The sequence below is a fragment of the Bufo gargarizans genome, chromosome 4, assembly GCF_014858855.1.
Source record: "Bufo gargarizans isolate SCDJY-AF-19 chromosome 4, ASM1485885v1, whole genome shotgun sequence".
NCBI lineage: Eukaryota > Metazoa > Chordata > Amphibia > Anura > Bufonidae > Bufo > Bufo gargarizans.
Window position 1 is genome coordinate 527,983,921 of NC_058083.1, and position 20,798 is coordinate 528,004,718.

The window sequence follows — 20,798 nt, forward strand, 5'->3', positions numbered from 1 at the left end:
TTCCTCTGATCCCGGACCTGTTTAACCAGATTGTTGGGGCTAAAGTTTTTTCCAAATTAGATCTAAGAGGGGCATACAACCTGGTCAGGGTCAGAGAAGGAGACGAATGGAAGACGGCCTTCAATACCCCTGAGGGCCATTTTGAGAATTTGGTTATGCCTTTTGGTTTGATGAATGCTCCAGCTGTTTTTCAGCATTTCGTGAACAGCATTCTTTATCATTTAATGGGGAAATTTGTATTAGCGTATTTGGATGACATTTTGATTTTTTCTCCTGATTTCAAAACTCATAAGGAACACCTACGTCAGGTCTTGCTCATCCTGCGGGAGAATAAATTATACGCGAAACTGGAAAAATGTGTGTTTGCGGTTCCAGAAATTAAATTTCTGGGGTTTCTTCTCTCCGCTTCTGGTTTTTGCATGGACCCCGAGAAGGTCCGCGCTGTGCTTGAGTGGGAGCTTCCTGAGAATCAGAAGGCGCTGATGCATTTTTTGGGCTTTGCCAATTATTACAGGAAGTTTATTTTGAATTATTCCTCTGTTGTTAAACCACTCACTGATATGACCAGAAAGGGGGTAGATTATTCTTCCTGGTCGGTAGAGGCGCGTAAGGCCTTTTCTAATATCAAGGAGAGTTTTGCTTCCGCTCCCATCTTGGTACAACCTGATATTTCCCTACCCTTCATAGTTGAGGTTGATGCTTCTGAGGTGGGTGTGGGGGCGGTCTTGTCTCAGGGTTCCTCTCCTGCCAAATGGCGACCGTGTGCCTTTTTCTCGAAGAAACTCTCCTCCGCAGAGAGAAATTACGATGTGGTAGATAGGGAGTTGTTGGCTATCAAGTTGGCTTTTGAGGAATGGCGCTATTGGCTAGAGGGAGCCAGACACCCTATTACCGTGTTTACTGACCATAAAAATCTGGCCTACTTGGAGTCAGCCAAGCGTCTGAACCCGAGACAGGCTAGATGGTCTTTGTTCTTTTCAAGGTTTAATTTTGTTGTCACGTTCCGCCCTGGGGTTAAGAATGTGAAGGCAGATGCCCTGTCACGTTGTTTTCCGGGAGGTGGGAATTTTGAAGACCCGGGTCCCATTTTGGCTGAAGGTGTGGTGGTCTCTGCTCTTTATCCTGAATTGGAGGCAGAGATGCAGGTAGCCCAGTCAGAGGCTCCTGATCTTTGTCCTCCTGGGAGGTTGTTTGTGCCTCTCGCTTTAAGACACAATATTTTTAAAGAACACCACGATACGGTCCTTGCTGGGCACCCGGGGGCAAGAGCTACAGTGGATCTCATCGCTCGGAGATTCTGGTGGCCGGCGTTTCGTAAGACGGTTGAGGGTTTTGTGGCAGCCTGCGAGACCTGTGCTCGTGCCAAAGTCCCTCATTAACGGCCATCAGGTCCTCTCCTTCCCTTACCCATTCCTTCCCGTCCTTGGACACATCTGTCCATGGACTTCATAACGGACCTGCCTCGTTCCTCGGGGAAGACTGTGATTCTGGTGGTGGTGGACCGTTTTAGCAAAATGGTGCATTTCATCCCTTTTCCTGGTTTGCCCAATGCTAAGACGCTGGCGCAGGCATTTATTGATCACATTGTCAAATTGCATGGTATTCCTTCAGACATAGTCTCTGATAGGGGCACGCAGTTTGTTTCCAGATTCTGGAAGGCTTTCTGTTCTCGCTTGGGGGTTCGGTTGTCATTCTCTTCTGCTTTCCACCCGCAGTCGAATGGCCAGACAGAGCGCGTCAATCAGAATCTGGAGACATATCTGCGCTGTTTTGTGGCGGAGAATCAGGAGGATTGGTGTTCTTTTTTGTCCCTTGCTGAGTTTGCTTTAAATAACCGTCATCAGGAGTCCTCTGATAAGTCACCATTTTTTGGTGCATATGGGTTTTATCCGCAGTTTGGGACATTCTCGGGAGAGGGGTCTTCTGGTTTACCTGATGAGGACAGATTCTCCTCGTCTTTGTCATCTATTTGGCAAAAGATTCAGGATAATCTAAAGAGCATGAGTGAGAGATATAAGCGTGTGGCGGATAAGAGACGTGTGCCTGGTCCGGACCTGAATGTTGGTGATCTGGTGTGGTTGTCTACTAGGAATATCAAATTGAAGGTTCCCTCCTGGAAGTTGGGTCCTAAGTTTATTGGGCCTTACAAAATCTTGTCTGTCATCAATCCTGTTGCCTACCGTCTTGATCTTCCTCAGACTTGGAAGATCCATAATGTTTTTCATAGGTCCTTATTAAAATCTTATGTCCAACCCATTGTACCCTCGTCTTTGCCTCCTCCTCAGATTATGGTTGATGGTAATCTTGAATTTCAGGTCTCTAGGATTGTGGATTCTCGTGTTGTCCGTGGTTCTCTCCAGTACCTCGTTCATTGGGAGGGTTATGGTCCTGAGGAGAGGATGTGGGTCCCAGTGATGGACATTAAGGCCACTTGTCTCTTCAGGGCTTTCCATAGATCCCATCCTGAGAAGGTGGGCTCTGAGTGTCCGGAGTCCACTCGTAGAAGGAGGGGTACTGTCACCACCAGACATTTGAGAAGCTCTGACAGATGCCTTTCAGAACCTCCTCCTTGAGCTTCCTTTGTTTTGCTTTCAGTTCCTCATCTCGTTAGCCTCTCTCAGCTGTCATGTAGTTGTATTGATTGCATCCCTTTAAATTCCTCCCCATAGTGCATCAGTGTGCGGTTTATATTTCTTCCTGGAGTGTGTGTGCATGCTGATCCTACTTCCCAGTCTTCTACAAGATAAGTGTTGTGCATTAATTTGTGTTTTTCTGTTTGCTGGATCCCAGGTGACCCTGACTCCCTCCGTATCTAGTGTAGGGAGCCGGTGGTCGTGTCCCCTCACTATTATAGGGTGTTCAGGTGTTATACAGTCGAGGTACGAGGATATGCGATCATCTACCATTGGGATTTTCGCATAGGCTGAGCAGTCAGGGAGAGTGCCAGGTCTGATGCAGGGGTCTCCCTTTTTGTCCCTTAGTTTTGGATCCAGTGAGTCGTATATTCATTTTGTGTTGTCTTGTTTCCTGTACACCTTCCGTGACACTTTGGTCACATTCCCTCACAAAATGAGTAATATTGAGCAATCGAAATTGTACGTACCCCAAAATAGTATTTTTAAAAAAATCCCACAAAAAATTAGCACCTGAGGGGTTAACTGCCGCTGATCTGACAAAAATATGGCTTTCTGAAAATGGCGACGCAAAAACAATTATTTTTCAAAAATGCTTTGTGTAAAAGTGGCAACACATAAAAACAACAACTACAGAATATTGGAATCTCTGCAATAATACTGAGCAGCAGAATAAAGATAATGTAATTTTTCCTGAACAGTCTACGTCGCAATACCAAAATCTTAAAAGCAGTGACAAAGTTAAAAAGCAAAATAAAAAGCAATCAAAAAGTTGTATATACCCCAAAATAGAGCCAATGATGATAGCAGCTCATCCCTCAAAAAATAAGCCCCCGCACAACTCCATCGAAAGAAAAATAAACGTATGGTTGTCAGAAGATGGCTGCACTGGTGCCTAGGGGCTGTTCAATACCAATGTGGTGTCGGTAAAAGAATCCATCAAAATCTGCGCTGCAAAGCCCTCTACATCCACATTTATGGCAATTTAGTACCCAGTAGAATCAATTTAAAGGGCGCGTTGTGTCTCAGATGGCCCAAGCTGGACACTGAAATGCCACATCTCTGGAAAACTTACTCATTAATTTCTGCAAAACACCTATGGGTCAAAATACTCAGTCCACCCCTAGATAAATACCTTGAGGGGGTCACTTCTCGGGGGTTCCTTTCACCCCAGAGCCTCTACAGTTGTCAGCATGAGATATGTAAATCGTGGCGATTAGGCCTCAAATGCGCATGGGGTCCTTTTACTCCCGAACAATGTGGTATGTCTAGGAAAAAGATGAGGGCCACGTGTAGGGTGTGTAGAAAACCAGGAAGTACAGCATAATATCACGAGGCCTGACTTTTCACACTGACACACAATGGGCACAACCTATTGGGCACTGAAGTGGCATATCCGTGTAAAAATTGCAATTTTCACTGTGCACCATCAGCTGTGAACCTCTCATGCAGGTTATAATTAGGGAAGAGCGAATTGAAACATCCGAAGTCGATTCGCATAAAAATTTGTTTAATTTACTTTATAGTGGTACCTTGGAACTGAACCCGAGTTCGGGAAATGTTTTTTTTACAGTAAAAATCTATTTATGAAGTTATTACGCAAAGTTATCATCGGAGCCAATACATTCTAATACTGTACGGAGCGCTCGCTCCGTACAGTATCCTAACGAAGTCTTAAGTTAATCGACTTCGGATGTTTCATCCAAAGTCAATTCGCTTATCCCTAGTTATAAACAATCGGTTCGTGAAAACAATGGACACAACGTGGATGGCATCTGTGTTTAGTCCGTGGTTTTTCACGCATTGTTTCTAGAAGATGGTTTTGTAGCCAATTTGTAGCTTAGAATTGTCTGTGAAACACTGAAGACACATGGACTGAAAATCACAGAACCACAGATCAAAAGTGGATGGATCACGGACAGTGTCACGGATGAAGCATGGACTGTGCCACGGACGAGTGAATGAGGCCTTGTTTACTTCATGTAAGATGTTCTTCCAGATGTGATTTTGCTCTCAGTCCTCCTTGTTTCCCTCAGGTTTCTTAGGTACAGGACTCTACTTATGATAGACAATAGACCATTCCATCAATGACCCACCAAGGATGGAGAAGGACAGAGACCACATGGCTGCAAGGATATTAGACCTCACTCTGGAGATCATCTCCTTGATAACTGGAGAGGTGAGAGTCTCACATGACATCACTCTTATCTCTAGTAATAAAGCAGGGAAATGTCTGGAAAGGTGAAGGATTCTTAGAATCTCTGTAGTGATCGGCGTCTCCCCATACACAGGATTACACAGTAGTGAAGAAGTCGTCTGGTGAGTGTGTGACACCCCGTGTGTCAGGAGGATGGAGCAGGACCCAGAGCCCCATCACCGAGCCTTTACTTCATTCCCTGATACATGAGCAGAAGATCCTAGAACTTACCACCAGGATCACTGAGCTGCTGAGCGGAGAGGTGAGCGCTGCTGGGAATGCTGGGACATTATACAATAACGCCAAGGGAGGGGTCTGGTAATGACTGTGTCCTTGTGTTGTCAGGTTCCTATAAGGTGTCAGGATGTCACTGTCTATTTCTCCATGGAGGAGTGGGAGTATTTAGAAGAACACAAGGATCTGTACAAGGACGTCATAATGGAGAATCACCAGTCCCTCACATCACCGGGTAAGAGGAGACCTTCCATAATTGTAGAGGAGAGAACAGTGAGAGTCAGATTCCCCATCATCTGATCATCACATATAGACAATGTATTCAGTCACTGTGTGTATTTCCTGTAGGATAATGAAGAGAGTCCGGCGTCCGGAGAACATAATAAAACTTCAGGCTTTATGATATATCCAAATAAGATCTAAACAAAGACATGACCACTTACTTGTTTCAGGCCAACAATGGGCCCTTAGTCACAGCAGATCCATACATGTAATAGTATAAAACAAGATTGTAGCCAATTGTGATTTCCCAACAAAGTCTTGTGGTAGACATAGGTGAACAAAGTAGAACTTAAAGGACCATATATTAGGCATAAGTATATCCAGGTACCACCCTGAGCTGTCATGTGACTTGATTATGGATCAGATAACAATATATTCACAAATGGAAAGTTAGATATTGATATTGAACATACATCATACAAATATGTTCCTCGGCATTGAAATTGTAACACCATAAAGGAAAAGATGTGACATCATAGGATTAATAGACATGTTAATGATATGCAAGTGATAAAAAATGGAAACAAAACACGCCCTGGCATGCTATCAATGAGGTAGTCTGATGAATGTTCTGCCATGCTGAATGCACTTGGGCACGCAAATCATCAAGATCGACTACTAGCAGCTCCCTCTGCAACTGCCGACCAATGATGTCCCAAATATGCTCAATGGGAGACAAGTCCGGAGAGGCTGCAGGCCATGGTAGCACGTTTAGGCTACTTTTACACTTGCGTCAGGGGATTTAGGCAATCCGGACGCAAACAGATGCATTTGTCAGGCGGATGCAGTATTTATTTATTTTCACAGATTTAAAGGTCTGCGCATGCGTCAATGCGCCAATTTTAAATTTTAATGGAAATTAATGCCGGATCCGGCATTCTGGCAAGTGTTCAGAATTTTTGGCCAGAGAGAAAACTGCAGCGTGCTGTGGTATTTTCTCCGGCCAAAAAACGTAAGCGGGACTGAACTGATGCATCCTGATGTATACTGAACGGATTGCTCTCCATTCAGAATGCATTAGGATAAAACTGATCAGTTTTTTCCGTTATTGAGTTCCGTCCTAGGGGCGAAAAACGCTAGTGTGCAAGTACCCTAAGGCCCCTTGAAGACTTGTGTGTCCGGATTAGGTCCGGATGCGTTGCGTCTGCGATCAGGGAAAATCGTGCGTACGTAATTTTAGTCCGTTTTGACTGCGATTGCGTTGTGTTGCGTTGCTCAGTCTTTTCCGCGCGAGTGCAATGCGTTTTGCACGTGCGTGAGAAAAAACTGATTGTGGTACCCAGACCCGAACCCGGACTTCTTCACTGAAGTTCGGGTTTGGGTTCAGTGTTTTATTCATTTTATTATTTCCCCTTATAACATGGTTATAAAGGAAAATCATAGCATTCTTAATACAGATTGCTTACTAAAATGTGGCATGAGGGGTTAAAAAATAAAAAAAAATAACTCACCTCATCCACTTGTTCGTGCAGCCGGCATCTTCTATCTTCATTCAACAGGACCTGCGCTGACATCACCGCGCTCACCACGTGGTGAGCTCGATTACGTCATCAAAGGTCCTTTGGCAGGTCCTGAAAGAAGAAGAAAGAAGACGATGCCGGCTGCACGAACAAGTGGATGAGGTGAGTTAATTTATTTTTTACCTGCTCAAGCCACATTTTACTAAGCATTCTGTATTAAGATTGCTATTATTTCCCCTTATAACCAGACGTATCGGCACCGGTGCACAGCAGACATCCAGGTGCTTTTCAACTGGAGAACCAGAAGATGAACAAAATTTAAGATTACACTTACCGGTAATCACTTTTCCATAAGCCCATGACAGCACCCTTGAGAGACCGCCTCCATCCAGGACAGGAAACAGGAACTTTCGTGGAGAGCTCATAAGGAGGAGCATGGCCCCGAGACCACCAGTTAATCGCAAGAACTTGTCCTAGACCACACTCTTCTCTTTTTTTTTTTTTTTTTTGTATATATATATTTATATATATTTTTTTTTTTTTTCCTATATATCTTTTTTTTTTTTTTTTTTATATGAATATCAGGGTGGGAATAAACCCGGGTGCTGTCATGGGCTTATGGAAAAGTGATTACCGGTAAGTGTAATCTTAAATTTCCCTTTCGCCCATGACAGCACCCTTGAGAGACGATTAGAATAGAAATCCCTTTATTTCTTAGGGTGGGACTACCGCCTGGAGGACTTTCCTACCGAAGGCTAGCTGTTCTCTATTGCCTAGGTCCAATCTGTAGTGACGGAAGAAGGTGCTAGGCGACTGCCATGTGGCTGCTCTACAAATTTGTTCTAGGGTAGCGTCAGCCCTTTCTGCCCAAGTGGTGGAGACTGATCTTGTAGAATGAGCACCAAAGCCCCCCGGGGGCGCCTTTCCAGCTGAAGAATAGGCCAAATTAATGGCTCTTACGATCCATCTGGAAAGGGTTTTAGAAGAGGCTGGGAGGCCCTTATTTTTCCCACTAAACTGAATGAAGAGTTTTGAGGTTTTCCTCCACTGACTAGTAACCTCCAGATAATGAGATAGGCATCTTTTTACATCTAAACAGTGCAGTTTTTCCTCTTTTTCATTTCTCGGATCTTGGCACAGGGAAGGAAGGATAATGTCCTGCGTTCTATGAAACATAGAAACCACTTTCGGTAAGAAGGAAGGGTCTGGTTTAATGAGAACCCTATCATCTAAGATGTTAGTGTACGGAGGCGAGGTAGAGAAGGCTGAAATCTCACCAACCCTCCTTGCTGAGGTAATTGCCACAAGAAACGCTGTTTTGAAAGACAAAATCTTTATAGGTAACTGTTTAAGTGGCTCAAAGGGAGGTTCTGTGAGGCTAGTAAGGACCAAGTTGAGGTCCCAGGGGGGAATTGAAGGTCCAGGTATAGGCCTAAGCCTGCTGATGGCTTTAAAGAATCTTCGGACCCACGGGTGGCTAGCGATGGGAGAATCAAAGAACGCACTCAAAGCGGATACCTGTACTCTAAGAGTACTTGGCCTCAAATTTTTTTCATGTCCAGCTTGCAAAAAATCTAAAATCCTACACATAGATGGGGGATTTAAAGGATTCACTGGATCCTTGGCAAACTTCTGGAAGGTGTTCCAAATCCTGAGATAAATAGAGGAGGTGACATCCTTTCTGCAGGATAGTAAAGTGGAAACTACGCTCTTGGAGAGTCCTCTACTTTCTAGGATTTCCCCCTCAAGAGCCATGCTGTTAGGTGTAGCTGCTTCACACTCGGATGATTGACTGGTCCTTGGGATAGAAGATCTTGCCACTCCGGGAGAATCCAAGGGTCCGTCAAGGATAGCTTCCTCAACCAGGTGAACCAGGTTCTTCTGGGCCAGAAAGGAGCAATTAAGATCACTGTTGTTCTTTCTTGTCTCAGCTTCTGTAAGAATCTTGGAAGAAGCCTTAATGGAGGAAAGGCGTAGAGGAGCTGGTTCGGCCAGGGAAGGGAGAAGGCATCTATCCCTGTTGGTGAATCTCTCGTGCTGAGGGAAAAGAAACGATGACACTTTCTGTTTTCTCTGGTGGCGAACAAGTCCAGATGAGGACGACCCCAAAGTCGAATTATTTGATCGAACACCATTTGGTTCAGACACCATTCCCCCTGGTCTAGTGTATTTCGACTTAAGAAATCTGCCACTTTGTTTTCTGAACCTTTTAGATGTATTGCCATAAGGGACGGCACAGAAGGAATTATAAGGGAAAAGATATCCGTTGTTAACCGCATAAGATTTTCTGATCTGGTTCCTCCTTGTTTGTTCAGATAGGAGACCACTGTGGCGTTGTCTGAAAAAACTTTTATAGACTTTCCCTGTAGTAAAGGAAGAAACTCTTTTAAGGCGAAAAAGACCGCCCTCAGTTCCCTCATGTTTTGGGAGTCTAGACTCTGCTCTCTTTCCCAAACACCTTGTCTTAAGTACCCTTGGCAACAGGCCCCCCACCCGGAAGGACTTGCGTCGGTGGTAAGGGTAACAAAGTCTTGTTGGAACCAAGGGAGCCCCTGGGACAGGTTTACGGGGTTCAGCCACCAGTGAAGGGACTGGATCACTTGGGGGGTGAGTGTGAAAGGTGTATCTAATGGGCGGAGGGAGCCCTGCCACTCCTTCAGAATTTGCCACTGTAGGGGTCTGGAGTGAAGATGGCTCCAACTGACCGCTGGTATGGTTGAGGTCATTCTGCCCAAGACCGCCATTGCTTGTCTGATAGTAGGGTTCTCTGCCGATATCAGGGACTGAACCTGTTGTATTAATCTCTGAATCTTGTCCTGGGGTAGAATACAGAGTAGTTTCTTTGAGTCCAGCATCATCCCTAAAAAGATGCAAACTTGGGAAGGAATTAAATGGGATTTTTCTCCGTTTATTTGCCAGCCGAGGTCTTCTAGGATCTGCACTACTTTTTTGAGGTGCGCTTCTAGAATGGATTTTGACTCTGCTACCACCAGGAGATCGTCTAAGTAAGGTATTAGTAAAATGTATTTTTCCCTTACATGAGCCATGACTTCTGCCATGACTTTCTTGAAAAGTCTGGGAGCTTGAGAAATCCCAAAGGGAAGGGCTGTGTATTGTAAGTGCTGGATGTGACCTCCTATAGAAACCGCGACTCTGAGGAATTTTTGACAGTCTAGCCGAATGGGAATGTGGTAGTACGCATCTCTTACGTCTATCGTAGCCATGAAGCAGCCCCTGAATAGATGTTTTATGACTGATTGGATCGACTCCATTCAGAATTTTTTGTAAGAGAGGAATTGATTTAAATCCTTTAGATTTATAATAGTTCTGAATGTTCCATCCGGTTTGGGGACCAGAAAAAGGGAGGAGTAAAAACCCTCGCCCTTCTCTGCCTCCGGCACCGGAATTAGAACATTTTTCCGAAGTAGGGATACAATCTCTTGTTGTAAGGCTAGATTTTTCCCCGGGTTTCCTAGAAAATTCGTGATTTTGAATCTGTCCGGTGGGCGGGAGACAAACTCTAGACCAAACCCCTCCTTTATAACGCCTAAAATCCAGGGACTTGAGGAGATTTTCTCCCAGGCGTAGAGGAAGAGAGAAAGTCTGCCCCCCACGGGAGAGAAACCGTCATTGCTGTGATGGTTTAGAGGTTGAGGAGGATTGGGAACTGAAGAGAAACCCCTTGCTTTTCCTATTCTTGTTGTCAGCTCTGAAGTCTTTCCTCTGCCCCCTAAAAAAATCTTTCTTGTTTTTGCGAAAAAAACGTTGTTTTTTCGGGGGTCTGGAGACAGGGAATCCTTTTTTATTGTCCGAGGCTTTATCCAAAAGGTCGTCTAAGACGGATCCAAAAAGATAATCGCCCTGACAAGGAATTGCACAAAGCTTATTTTTAGATCCCGTGATTTTTTTGAAATTTTTGCAACAGGTGCATCCAATTTAGGGGGTCTGTCCCAGTTTACTGAGTCTGCCTCGTCAAAGGGATATTTCCTTTTTACATTTTTTGGCACAAAAAACTTTTTATCGGGTCTTTTCCATTCCCTCTGTATTAAAAACTTTATATTCTCGTTAACGGGAAATACTCTAGATTTTTTCTGCCCGAGATCACCAAACATGATATCCTGAACGGATCTTGGGTCTTTGGGTTCGTCTACTTTCATAGTCGCACGAACTGCTTTTAGTAAAGCTTCCGTATCATCGGGGGAAAAAAGTGGCCTGCCCGTGGATTCTTCATCCTGGGACGAGTCTGGGCTATCTAGGATTTCTCCCGTATCGCTTTCCTCTAAAGGATCTGAGTCAGATCTATTAGCCGTGCTTGATCTGGTTCCCAGGGAGGTAGAGGCTACAGCGGGAAAGCTCTTTTTGAAATCTTTCAGGGAATCCGAGACCTCCGTCTTTACCATCTCCCTAATACTCTGTAGAAGGGATGGGGACTCCTCCTCCACTAGTTTCTCAATACAACTTTGGCATAGCTTTTTCAACCAAGAGGGGGCCAGTTTCTTTTTACAGACGGCACACTCCTTCCCTCTGGTCTTTGAAATTGCCTTTCTAGGGCCCTCTTTTGTAGTCTAAATGCAGGAAGAAACAAGAGGGAAAGGAGATTTAGCTTAAAAAATGAAATAAATGGTGGGGAATGATCCCCCTTACCCCACCAGGAGTACCGGTCTGATCTCATGACCCTCCTGTTGATCGGCGCGTAGGGCGCTCTCCTCCTCCATACTGCTGTGGGATAGAGAGTGACTCCCCGGATCCAAAGGAAATCTGGCTTCCTGTAAGGCTGGCTGGCTGGCTGGGCTGCTGCTGACCGTGCGCCTGTGGGTCCGATCTCCTCGGTCGGGTCCTGCTGGAAATCCTCTGCGGCCTAAGTAGGAGAAGGCTCTGCAGCCTAGCTTTTCTTTTCCTCTCTCCACGAACCGTCCTCTGTCTAGGACAGGAAACAGGAACTGGTGGTCTCGGGGCCATGCTCCTCCTTATGAGCTCTCCACGAAAGTTCCTGTTTCCTGTCCTGGATGGAGGCGGTCTCTCAAGGGTGCTGTCATGGGCGAAAGGGAAATATATAATCTCTGGTAAAACTCACATATTAATTATTGTAATTGTAAAGGGGGAATATTAATCACCAATATTATGCGAATATTGATAATTAATATTCATAAATAGGAGGAGCCGTCTAGTGAAGACTCCGCCTATTTATACCTTTATATAACAATAACACAATATCTTCGCTATGCTTTACACTAATCACTATACTAGCTGCATGCGCCTTACTTACTACCGCTAACAAGTACACACTACACAAAGGGTACAAATATTACGGTATTTATTACAATATACTATGCACGCAATACTGACAACACAACACTAAATATACAGTACTCAACTACACTACACGTTCCCAAATTCCACCCACAAACTAACTATACAATACACACATACAAGTAACATTAACAATAACCCACCCGTCTGCACTGTCCCTACGGGGTACACCGAGGGTTAAACACGATACAGTTTGTTTGCAGAGCAGGGGCATGCTCTACAGAGAACAGAGCACTGAAGGGGTTAATGCTCTGTACTGTGGCAGCAGGGTAGGGGTTAAGGACAGCTGCAATGCTGCTGAGGTACCAGGGTCCACAGAGGGGGGGGTTTGCTGGGCACAGTAAAGGTTAACATGGGGTGGAAGTCAGAGGCAAGGGTATCAGGGACACAGCAGGGACCAGGGTCAGCGGTAGCAGGGATCAGGCATTGCTTATAATTATATATATCTATATCAATAGAATAGATATATATATATTTATAGCAGCACACTACAATATAAATAAGGGGGTAGATCAGGGGTTATACAGACGTGGACAAAATTGTTGGTACCCTTTGGTCAATGAAAGAAAAAGTCACAATGGTCACAGAAATAACTTTAATCTGACAAAAGTAATAATAAATTAAAATTCTATAAATGTTAACCAATGAAAGTCAGACATTGTTTTTCAACCATGCTTCAACAGAATGATGTAAAAAAATAAACTCATGAAACAGGCATGGACAAAAATGATGGTACCCCTAGAAAACACAGAACATAATGTGACCAAAGGGACATGTTAATTCAAGGTGTGTCCACTAATTAGCATCACAGGTGTCTACAACCTTGTAATCAGCCATTGGGCCTATATATATGGCTCCAGGTAATCACTGTGTTGTTTGGTGATATGGTGTGTACCACACTCGACATGGACCAGAGGAAGCAAAGGAAAGAGCTGTCTCAAGAGATCAGAAAGAAAATTATAGACAAGCATGTTAAAGGTAAAGGCTATAAGACCATCTCCAAGCAACTAGATGTTCCTGTGAGTACAGTTGCACATATTATTCATAAGTTTAAGATCCATGGGACTGTAGCCAACCTCCCTGGACGTGGCCGCAGGAGGAAAATTGATGACAAATCTAAGAGACGGATAATCCGAATGGTAACAAAAGAGCCTAGAAAGACTTCTAAAGAGATTCAAGGTGAACTTCATGCTCAAGGAACATCAGTGTCAGATCGCACCATCCGTCGTTGTTTGAGCCAAAGTGGACTACATGGGAGACGACCAAGGAGGACACCATTGTTGAAAACGAATCATAAAAAAGCAAGACTGGAATATGCCAAACTACATGTTGACAAGCCACAAAGCTTCTGGGAGAATGTCCTGTGGACAGATGAGACAAAAATCGAAGTTTTTGCCAAGGCACATCAGCTGTATGTTCACAGACGAAAAAATGAAGCATATCAAGAAAAGAACACTGTCCCTACTGTGAAACATGGAGGAGGCTCTGTTATGTTCTGGGGCTGCTTTGCTGCGTCTGGCACAGGGTGTCTTGAATCTGTGCAGGGTACAATGAAATCTCAAGACTATCAAGGAATTCTAGAGAGAAATGTACTAGCCAGTGTCAGAAAGCTTGGTCTCAGTCGCAGGTCATGGGTCTTGCAACAGGACAATGACCCAAAACACACCGCTAAAAACACCCAAGAATGGCTAAGAGGAAAAAATTGGACTATTCTAAAGTGGCCTTCTATGAGCCCTGACCTCAATCCTATTGAGCATCTTTGGAAGGAGCTGAAACATGCAGTCTGGAAAAGGCACCCTTCAAACCGGACACAACTGGAGCAGTTTGCTCATGAGGAGTGGGCCAAAATACCTGCTGAGAGGTGCAGATGTCTCATTGACAGTTACAGGAAGCGTTTGATTGCAGTGATTGCCTCAAAAGGTTGCGCAACAAAATATTAAGTTAGGGGTACCATCATTTTTGTCCATGCCTGTTTCATGAGTTTATTTTTTTACATAATTCTGTTGAAGCATGGTTGAAAAACAATGTCTGACTTTCATTGGTTAACATTTATAGAATTTTAATTTATTATTACTTTTGTCAGATTAAAGTTATTTCTGTGACCATTGTGACTTTTTCTTTCATTGACCAAAGGGTACCAACAATTTTGTCCACGTCTGTAGGGTTGATACTTAATCCTTCCAGAGGCCTTTTCCAGCTGCTCATCATGTAGCTGCTCTCTCCCATGTGTGTCTGGTTCTGGTCTGGTTGCAAGAGACCTGTTCCTTTGTCCTGGACTGATATATAAGTCACTCTCACCCCCCCCCCCTCACTTTCCAGGGGTGTGACATCATAGTGTGACTGTGACGTATGCATGCCAGTTGGCCCCCTGAGGCCAGCAGCACCACACGCCCAGCCATGTCACAAACACAAGGTGGGGCCGCATAGTAAATTGGCTGATAAACTCAACAAAGTGCCTTTGAAGTCACCAGCCACCTGGAGACATATCCACCCCCCTGCAGACACCTGGGAAATTTAAGTGTATATATATATATGTATATAGATACTTGGGGCGCATCTATATACATATATATACTCATTATAAACCTGGGGGCATACATGGGCAGTTATAGGCCCATATATATATATATATATATATATATATATATATATACACACCTGGGGGAGAGCCATGGCAGGTACACATATATGTCCTCCTGATAATATATATACCCATATACAAGGGGCATAATGTATATTATAGATATATATATATGTTATAAGGGGCCACAGCCATATATATATTATAAGGGGCACGGTCTAAAGGAGGCCCATATTTCCCACAGGGGCCACCATGAGCCCCTGGGGATCACCATGGGCAGATGTGCGCAGATGATGGGCACATCTGCGCACATCGTCCCATGATGCTGTGGTTAATGTATGCATACGTCTCAACCCTTCCTCAACAGTAATAATTGCTTTCCGTATAATGTAGGCATCGTAGGGAGTTCAAATATCCCCCCCCCCCCCCCCCCAAAAGCCAGCATCCCCGTGTAATGCGAATTTCTCATTCCTGGACCCCTTACATCAGTCATATGTGGTATCCATTAGTGTGGACGGGAAGCCATGTTTTATTAATATTTTATGCTTGTCAACCAAGGGATAGAGGTGGAGCACACACTAATAACGGAAGCCTTCCCAGAAGACTCGGCTGAGAATGGGTGGGGGAGAGTGGGATCTGGAACCGTTCATTGACACAATATGGGGATCCGATCAGTATTGGGTTGTGTTCCACATCCTCCTGTCCCTGGAACCATAGTGGACTCATCACACAATGTGTTAAGTAGTTAGAACCTTTCTGTTTTTATGCCTTTATTTTTATAACAGTTTTGCGCACGTTTTGTATGTCTCATTTCTTTAAATTTTTATAACTAAGTACTGTACCTTTTTAGTATAGTAAAGCACATCTTTAATGGTTTTGCTTCGTGCCCTGAACAAGCTCAGTAACCTCCATATTTAGGTATATGAGTGTGGCGTGTGCTACTGTGAGCCTGCTTGCGAGTGGGCGCTGTGGGATTTTGTATGAGCCACTAATTAATTGGTATTTTAATTTAAATGTCATAGATGGTGGCAGCGTGTTGAGTTGCATAAAAGGCCGATGACGGGGTGGCATCAATGTTCAATCTGAGGCCTGTATGTAGAGGCGTGAGAGGTTGAGTGCGGGAAATAGATCGACCCTTGGCAGTCGCACCCAGATCACACGACAGGGGGTTACACAGCGCCGGCTGTGCGCAGCCTTCTTTCTTCCAGTGAGCAGCAGCATCGACCATGAACAGCCTTCTACTCATCTGTAGCGGCTTCACTAAATGTGAGAGTTCTGTCTATTTTGCCTGCAGTATCAGTAGGTGGCACACTATGGCTATTATAGAAAGTCGCCATACATGGATATTCGTCACAAAAATATACACAAGATGCGTTTTGGAGTTAGCGTCACTCCTTCCTCAGTGGCCATCATTAATTACACTTGTCTTGTTCATTTTATACATTTTCAAAAGTATCTCATAAAATGTGGAATGGATTGCCAGAGAGAATGTAGCCAAACCTTGGAATGGATTGCCAGTATGGTTAATCACGCAGTAAATGTAGGTATATGGATATACAGGGTCTAATTGTACTATTTGTAAAAAATGCCTAGGTAATTTATACCTAAAGCTTACTCCTGATATCTTCTATATCAGTGTATAGCAGTATACTAGCGCATCTCAATAAATTAGAATATCATCCAAATGTTAATTTCTTTCAGTATCTCAATTCAAAAAGTTTAACTCATATGTTCTATAGATTGATTTCACACAGAGTGATCTATTTCAAGCGTTTATTTATTTTAATGTTGATGATTATTATTTGCAGCTAATGAAAACCCAAAAGTCAGGATCTCAGAAAATTAGAATATTGTGAAAGAATTCCTTATTGTCGACTCATGGGGTCACTCTAATAGGTTAAGCAACGAAAAACACCTGAAAAAGTTTTCTAAGCCTTTAAATGGTCCCTCGGTCTATTTCAGTAGGCTACACAATCATGGGGCAGACTGCTACATTAACAGTTGTCCAGAAGACAGTCATTGACACCCTCCACAAGGAGGATAAGCTAGAAAAGGTCATTGCTAAAGAAGCTGGCTGTTCACAGAGTGCTGTATCCAAACATATGATGGAAAGTGGAAGGAAAAAGTGTGGTAGAAAAAGGTGTACAAGCAACAGGGATAACCACAGTGTCAACTAGTATATATACCTACATTTACTGTGTGATTCTGGCAATCCATTCCAAGTTTTAGCTTTCTGGCAATCCATTCCGAGTTTCGGCTACATTCTCTCTGGCAATCCATTCCACATTTTATAAGATACTTTTGAAAATGTATAAAATCCACAAGACAAGTGTAATTAATGATGATTCATTTCCAGGTGGATCCTGCAGACCAGGAGAGGGTAAGGCGCAGGGCGCAATAAACATATGGAATTATACTCCTATTATATGTATTTATGTGGAAAGAGATGACACAAGACATGAACATCTGAACTGCAGTACAGATGGCGATTACTAGTGTGGTGACGTTCAGACTGAACTACAGAGGTGGATACAGCACAGATCGCTAAAAATCCGTTGGGACCTGTATACTACTAATGACTTTCATCAATTAACCACTATTTTTTAAGTCCCTACTTGGATTGCGCTGATATATCATTTTTAGATAATTATTTTAACCACAAGGGCCCCGAGGCAGAATTCCAATTATATATATTTATTTGTTAGTGTGCACACAACGCCCTATACAAAGGAGGTTTGCCGGACTGAGCATTAATTATACCGCATTTTTCATCTATTTATTTAATTTTAAATTGTATTTGTTGATATACTTTGTGTTTTTAAATGTATGTATTTGTTTCCATTAAGCTTAATAAAATTTATGTCAATCTGAATAAATTAGCTATAGTTAAATAGATTTCCACAGCTATTTGTATAAACTGCTCGAGAGAGTGTGAGTGGCAATAGTTAACACTATAATTGCTGAATAAAAACATGATTTTTTTTGAGTGGAAAATATGAACATTTGTTTCGTTTTCCAGGTCAAGACGGGATGAGTGACTCCCATGGATCTCTCCATTCTTCACCCTGTCATGAAGCAGAAGATAACAATACAACACAAGCTAATTCAATAACTCCTAATTTACCCTCAGTCCTTCACAGCGGACATCTATCCACCGATACCGCTGGTCACAAGAAAACTTCATCTAGTCAATCACTGGTTGTCAAAACAAGAACTAAACAGAAACGTGGAAAAATATTTCCATGTGAGAAACGTATGAAAAATAAATCTAATCTTTCTTTGCATGAGAGAAATTGCAGAGATAAAAAGCCATTTTCATGCTTAGAATGTGGAAAATCTTTTGCCAGGAAATTTATTCTAGTCGGACATCAGAGAATTCACACAGGGGAGAAGCCGTATGCATGTTCAGAATGTGGGAAATGTTTTAGTCAGAAATCATATCTTGTGAACCATCTAAGAATCCATCTAGGGGAGAGGCCATTTTCATGTACAGAATGCAGCAAAAGTTTTAGTCAAAAAGCAAATCTTGCGAGCCATCTAAGAATCCACCTAGGGGAGAAGCCATTTTCATGTACAGAATGTGGGAAATGTTTTAGTCGGAAATCGTCTCTTCTTTATCATTGGAGCACTCACAAAAGAGAGAGTCCATTTCCATATTCAGAATTTGGAACAGAATTTGCCCATAACTTAGCTCTTCTTAGTCATCGGAGAACTCTCAAAAAAGAAAAACCATATTCATGTTCAGAATGTGGGAAATGTTTTACTCAAAAATCAGATCTTGATAGACATCAGAGAACTCACACAGGGGAAAAACCATTTTTATGTTCTGAATGTGACAAGTGTTTTAGTCGGAAATCATCTCTTGTGGAACATCTAAGAATTCACACAGGAGAGAAACCATTTTCATGCTCAGAATGTGTCAAAAGGTTTTGTCAAAAATCAGATCTTGATAGACACCAGAGAACTCACACTGGAGAGAAACCATTTTTATGTCCTGAATGTGGTAAATGTTTCCGGCAGAAATCAAATCTTGGGGAACACCTAAAAATTCACACAGGGGAGAAGTCATTTTCCTGTCCTCAATGTGGGAAGTGTTTTTGTCAGAAAACAAATCTTGAGGAACATCTAAGACTTCACACAGGGGAGAAGCCATTTTCATGTTCAGAATGTGGGAAATGTTTTAACCGTCAGTCAAGTTTTATTCGGCATCAAAGAACTCACACAGGGGAGAAGCAGTTTTCATGCTTAGAATGTGGAACTAGCTTTACCCTTAAATCAGCTCTGCTTTATCATCAGAGAACTCACAAACGAGAGAAGCCATTTTCATGCTCAGAATGTGGGAAATGTTTTAGTCAAAAATCAGATCTTGATAGACATAAGAGAACTCACACAGGGGAGAAACCATTTTTATGTCCTGAATGTGGTAAATGTTTCCATCAGATATCAAATCTTGAGGAACACCTAAAAATTCACACAGGGGAGAAGCCATTTTCCTGTTCTCAATGTGGGAAGTGTTTTAGTCAGAAATCAAATCTTAAGGAACATCTAAGACTTCACACAGGAGAGAAGCAGTTTTCATGCTTAGAATGTGGAACCAGTTTTACTCTTAAAACAGCTCTGCTTTATCATCAGAGAACTCACAAACGAGAGAAGCCATTTTCATGCTCAGAATGTGGGAGATGTTTTAGTCAAAAGTCAGATCTTGATAGACATAAAAAAACTCACACAGGAGAGAAGCCATTTTTTTGTCCTGAATGTAAGAAGTGTTTTAGTCGGAAATCTTCTCTTGCGGAGCATCTAAGAATTCACACAGGGGAGAAGCCGTTTTCATGCTCAGAATGTGGGAAGTGTTTTAGCTTGAGATCAGGTCTTGTTAGACATCAAGGAACGCACACAGGAGAGAAACCATTGTAATGTTCAGATTTGTAGGAAATATGGCAGGTGTGGAGCTTCATTGTAGGACCTACTGCCTAATGATGTCTTTTGATGTATACAAAATGTTATATTACACAAACCACTTATTTGTTTTGTTATATACAGTGTATTTTGTTTCCGGTTTACTATTGTCTCAATAAAGTTTAACCCCTTAGTGACCACCCATACGCCTTTTTACGGCGGTCACTAAGCGGCCCAGTCTAAGCACTGCACTGGGTCTCCCGTGCAGCGGGGAGCAGAAACCCCGCTATCACATGAGAGCCGCGGCCCTGCTCTAACAGTCCGGACCAGCAGAAGTGCCGATCCGGGCTTTTTAACACTTTACTTGCTGCGGACAATGGTACCCGCCGCATGTAAAGTGCTCTCTCCCATCGGCACCCTGCAAATGTGATCGCGGGGTGCCGATGTGTGTGAAGGCTGCCGGGGGTCTGATGTAGGCCCCAGACCAGACTTGTGTAATTTCCAGCAGTTATGGGTCTTGGGAAGTGGCAATGCAAAAACTTTTTTTTTTTCTTTGAAAAAAGGGGTTTTATTGCAAAAAAGTAGTAAAACGTAAAAAAACGATATGTATTTGGTATCACTGTAATTATACTGACCCAGAAAATAAAGATATTATGTTATTTATACCAAAAAATGAACGCCGCAAAATTTATAACGTAAAAACGCAGTGGCAGTATTGCTGTTTTTCCCATCTCCCTCCCAGAAAGAGTTAATAAAAGTTAATCATAAAGTTATGTGTACCCCAATATGGCGTAATACAACAAAAACAAAGACAGGTGCACTCTGCGGTCTTACTAAGCCCTCAAACCAATATGGCACCATTAAAAACTACAACTTGTCCCGCAAAAAACAAGCCCTTATAAAGCTATATAGATGGGAAAAAAAAAAGTTATAGCTCTTGGAACGCGACGATGAAATAAGGAAGAAAAACGCTTGGTCAGTAAGGCCCAAAACAGGCTGGTCACTAGGAGGATAATACAAATGAAGCTGCAAATCAGACATGTGCAATTTTCTAGCCAAGTGCAATTCTCAGGTATCTTCAGTATTGAAGTGTATGGTTAACCTCCCAATGACTGAACCAATTTAAAAAAAAATTCTCTCCGTCTTCCAAAAGCCATGAGGTTTAAAATTTTCCATTCACAGTCACATGATGACTTATTTTTGCA

General features: G+C 42.9%; 1 protein-coding gene across 1 annotated transcript; it reads left to right on the forward strand.

Moving 5' to 3' along the window:
- The first annotated feature begins 5,056 nt into the window (after window positions 1–5,056).
- On the forward strand, window positions 5,057–19,786 carry LOC122934752 (gastrula zinc finger protein XlCGF26.1-like). The gene is made up of 3 exons (XM_044290436.1): window positions 5,057–5,092; window positions 5,176–5,299; window positions 17,717–19,786. Exons 2-3 carry the CDS (start codon window positions 5,215–5,217, stop codon window positions 19,609–19,611), a joined length of 1,980 nt encoding a protein of 659 aa, XP_044146371.1. The 5' UTR covers window positions 5,057–5,092; window positions 5,176–5,214; the 3' UTR covers window positions 19,612–19,786.
- The last annotated feature ends 1,012 nt before the right edge of the window (window positions 19,787–20,798 follow it).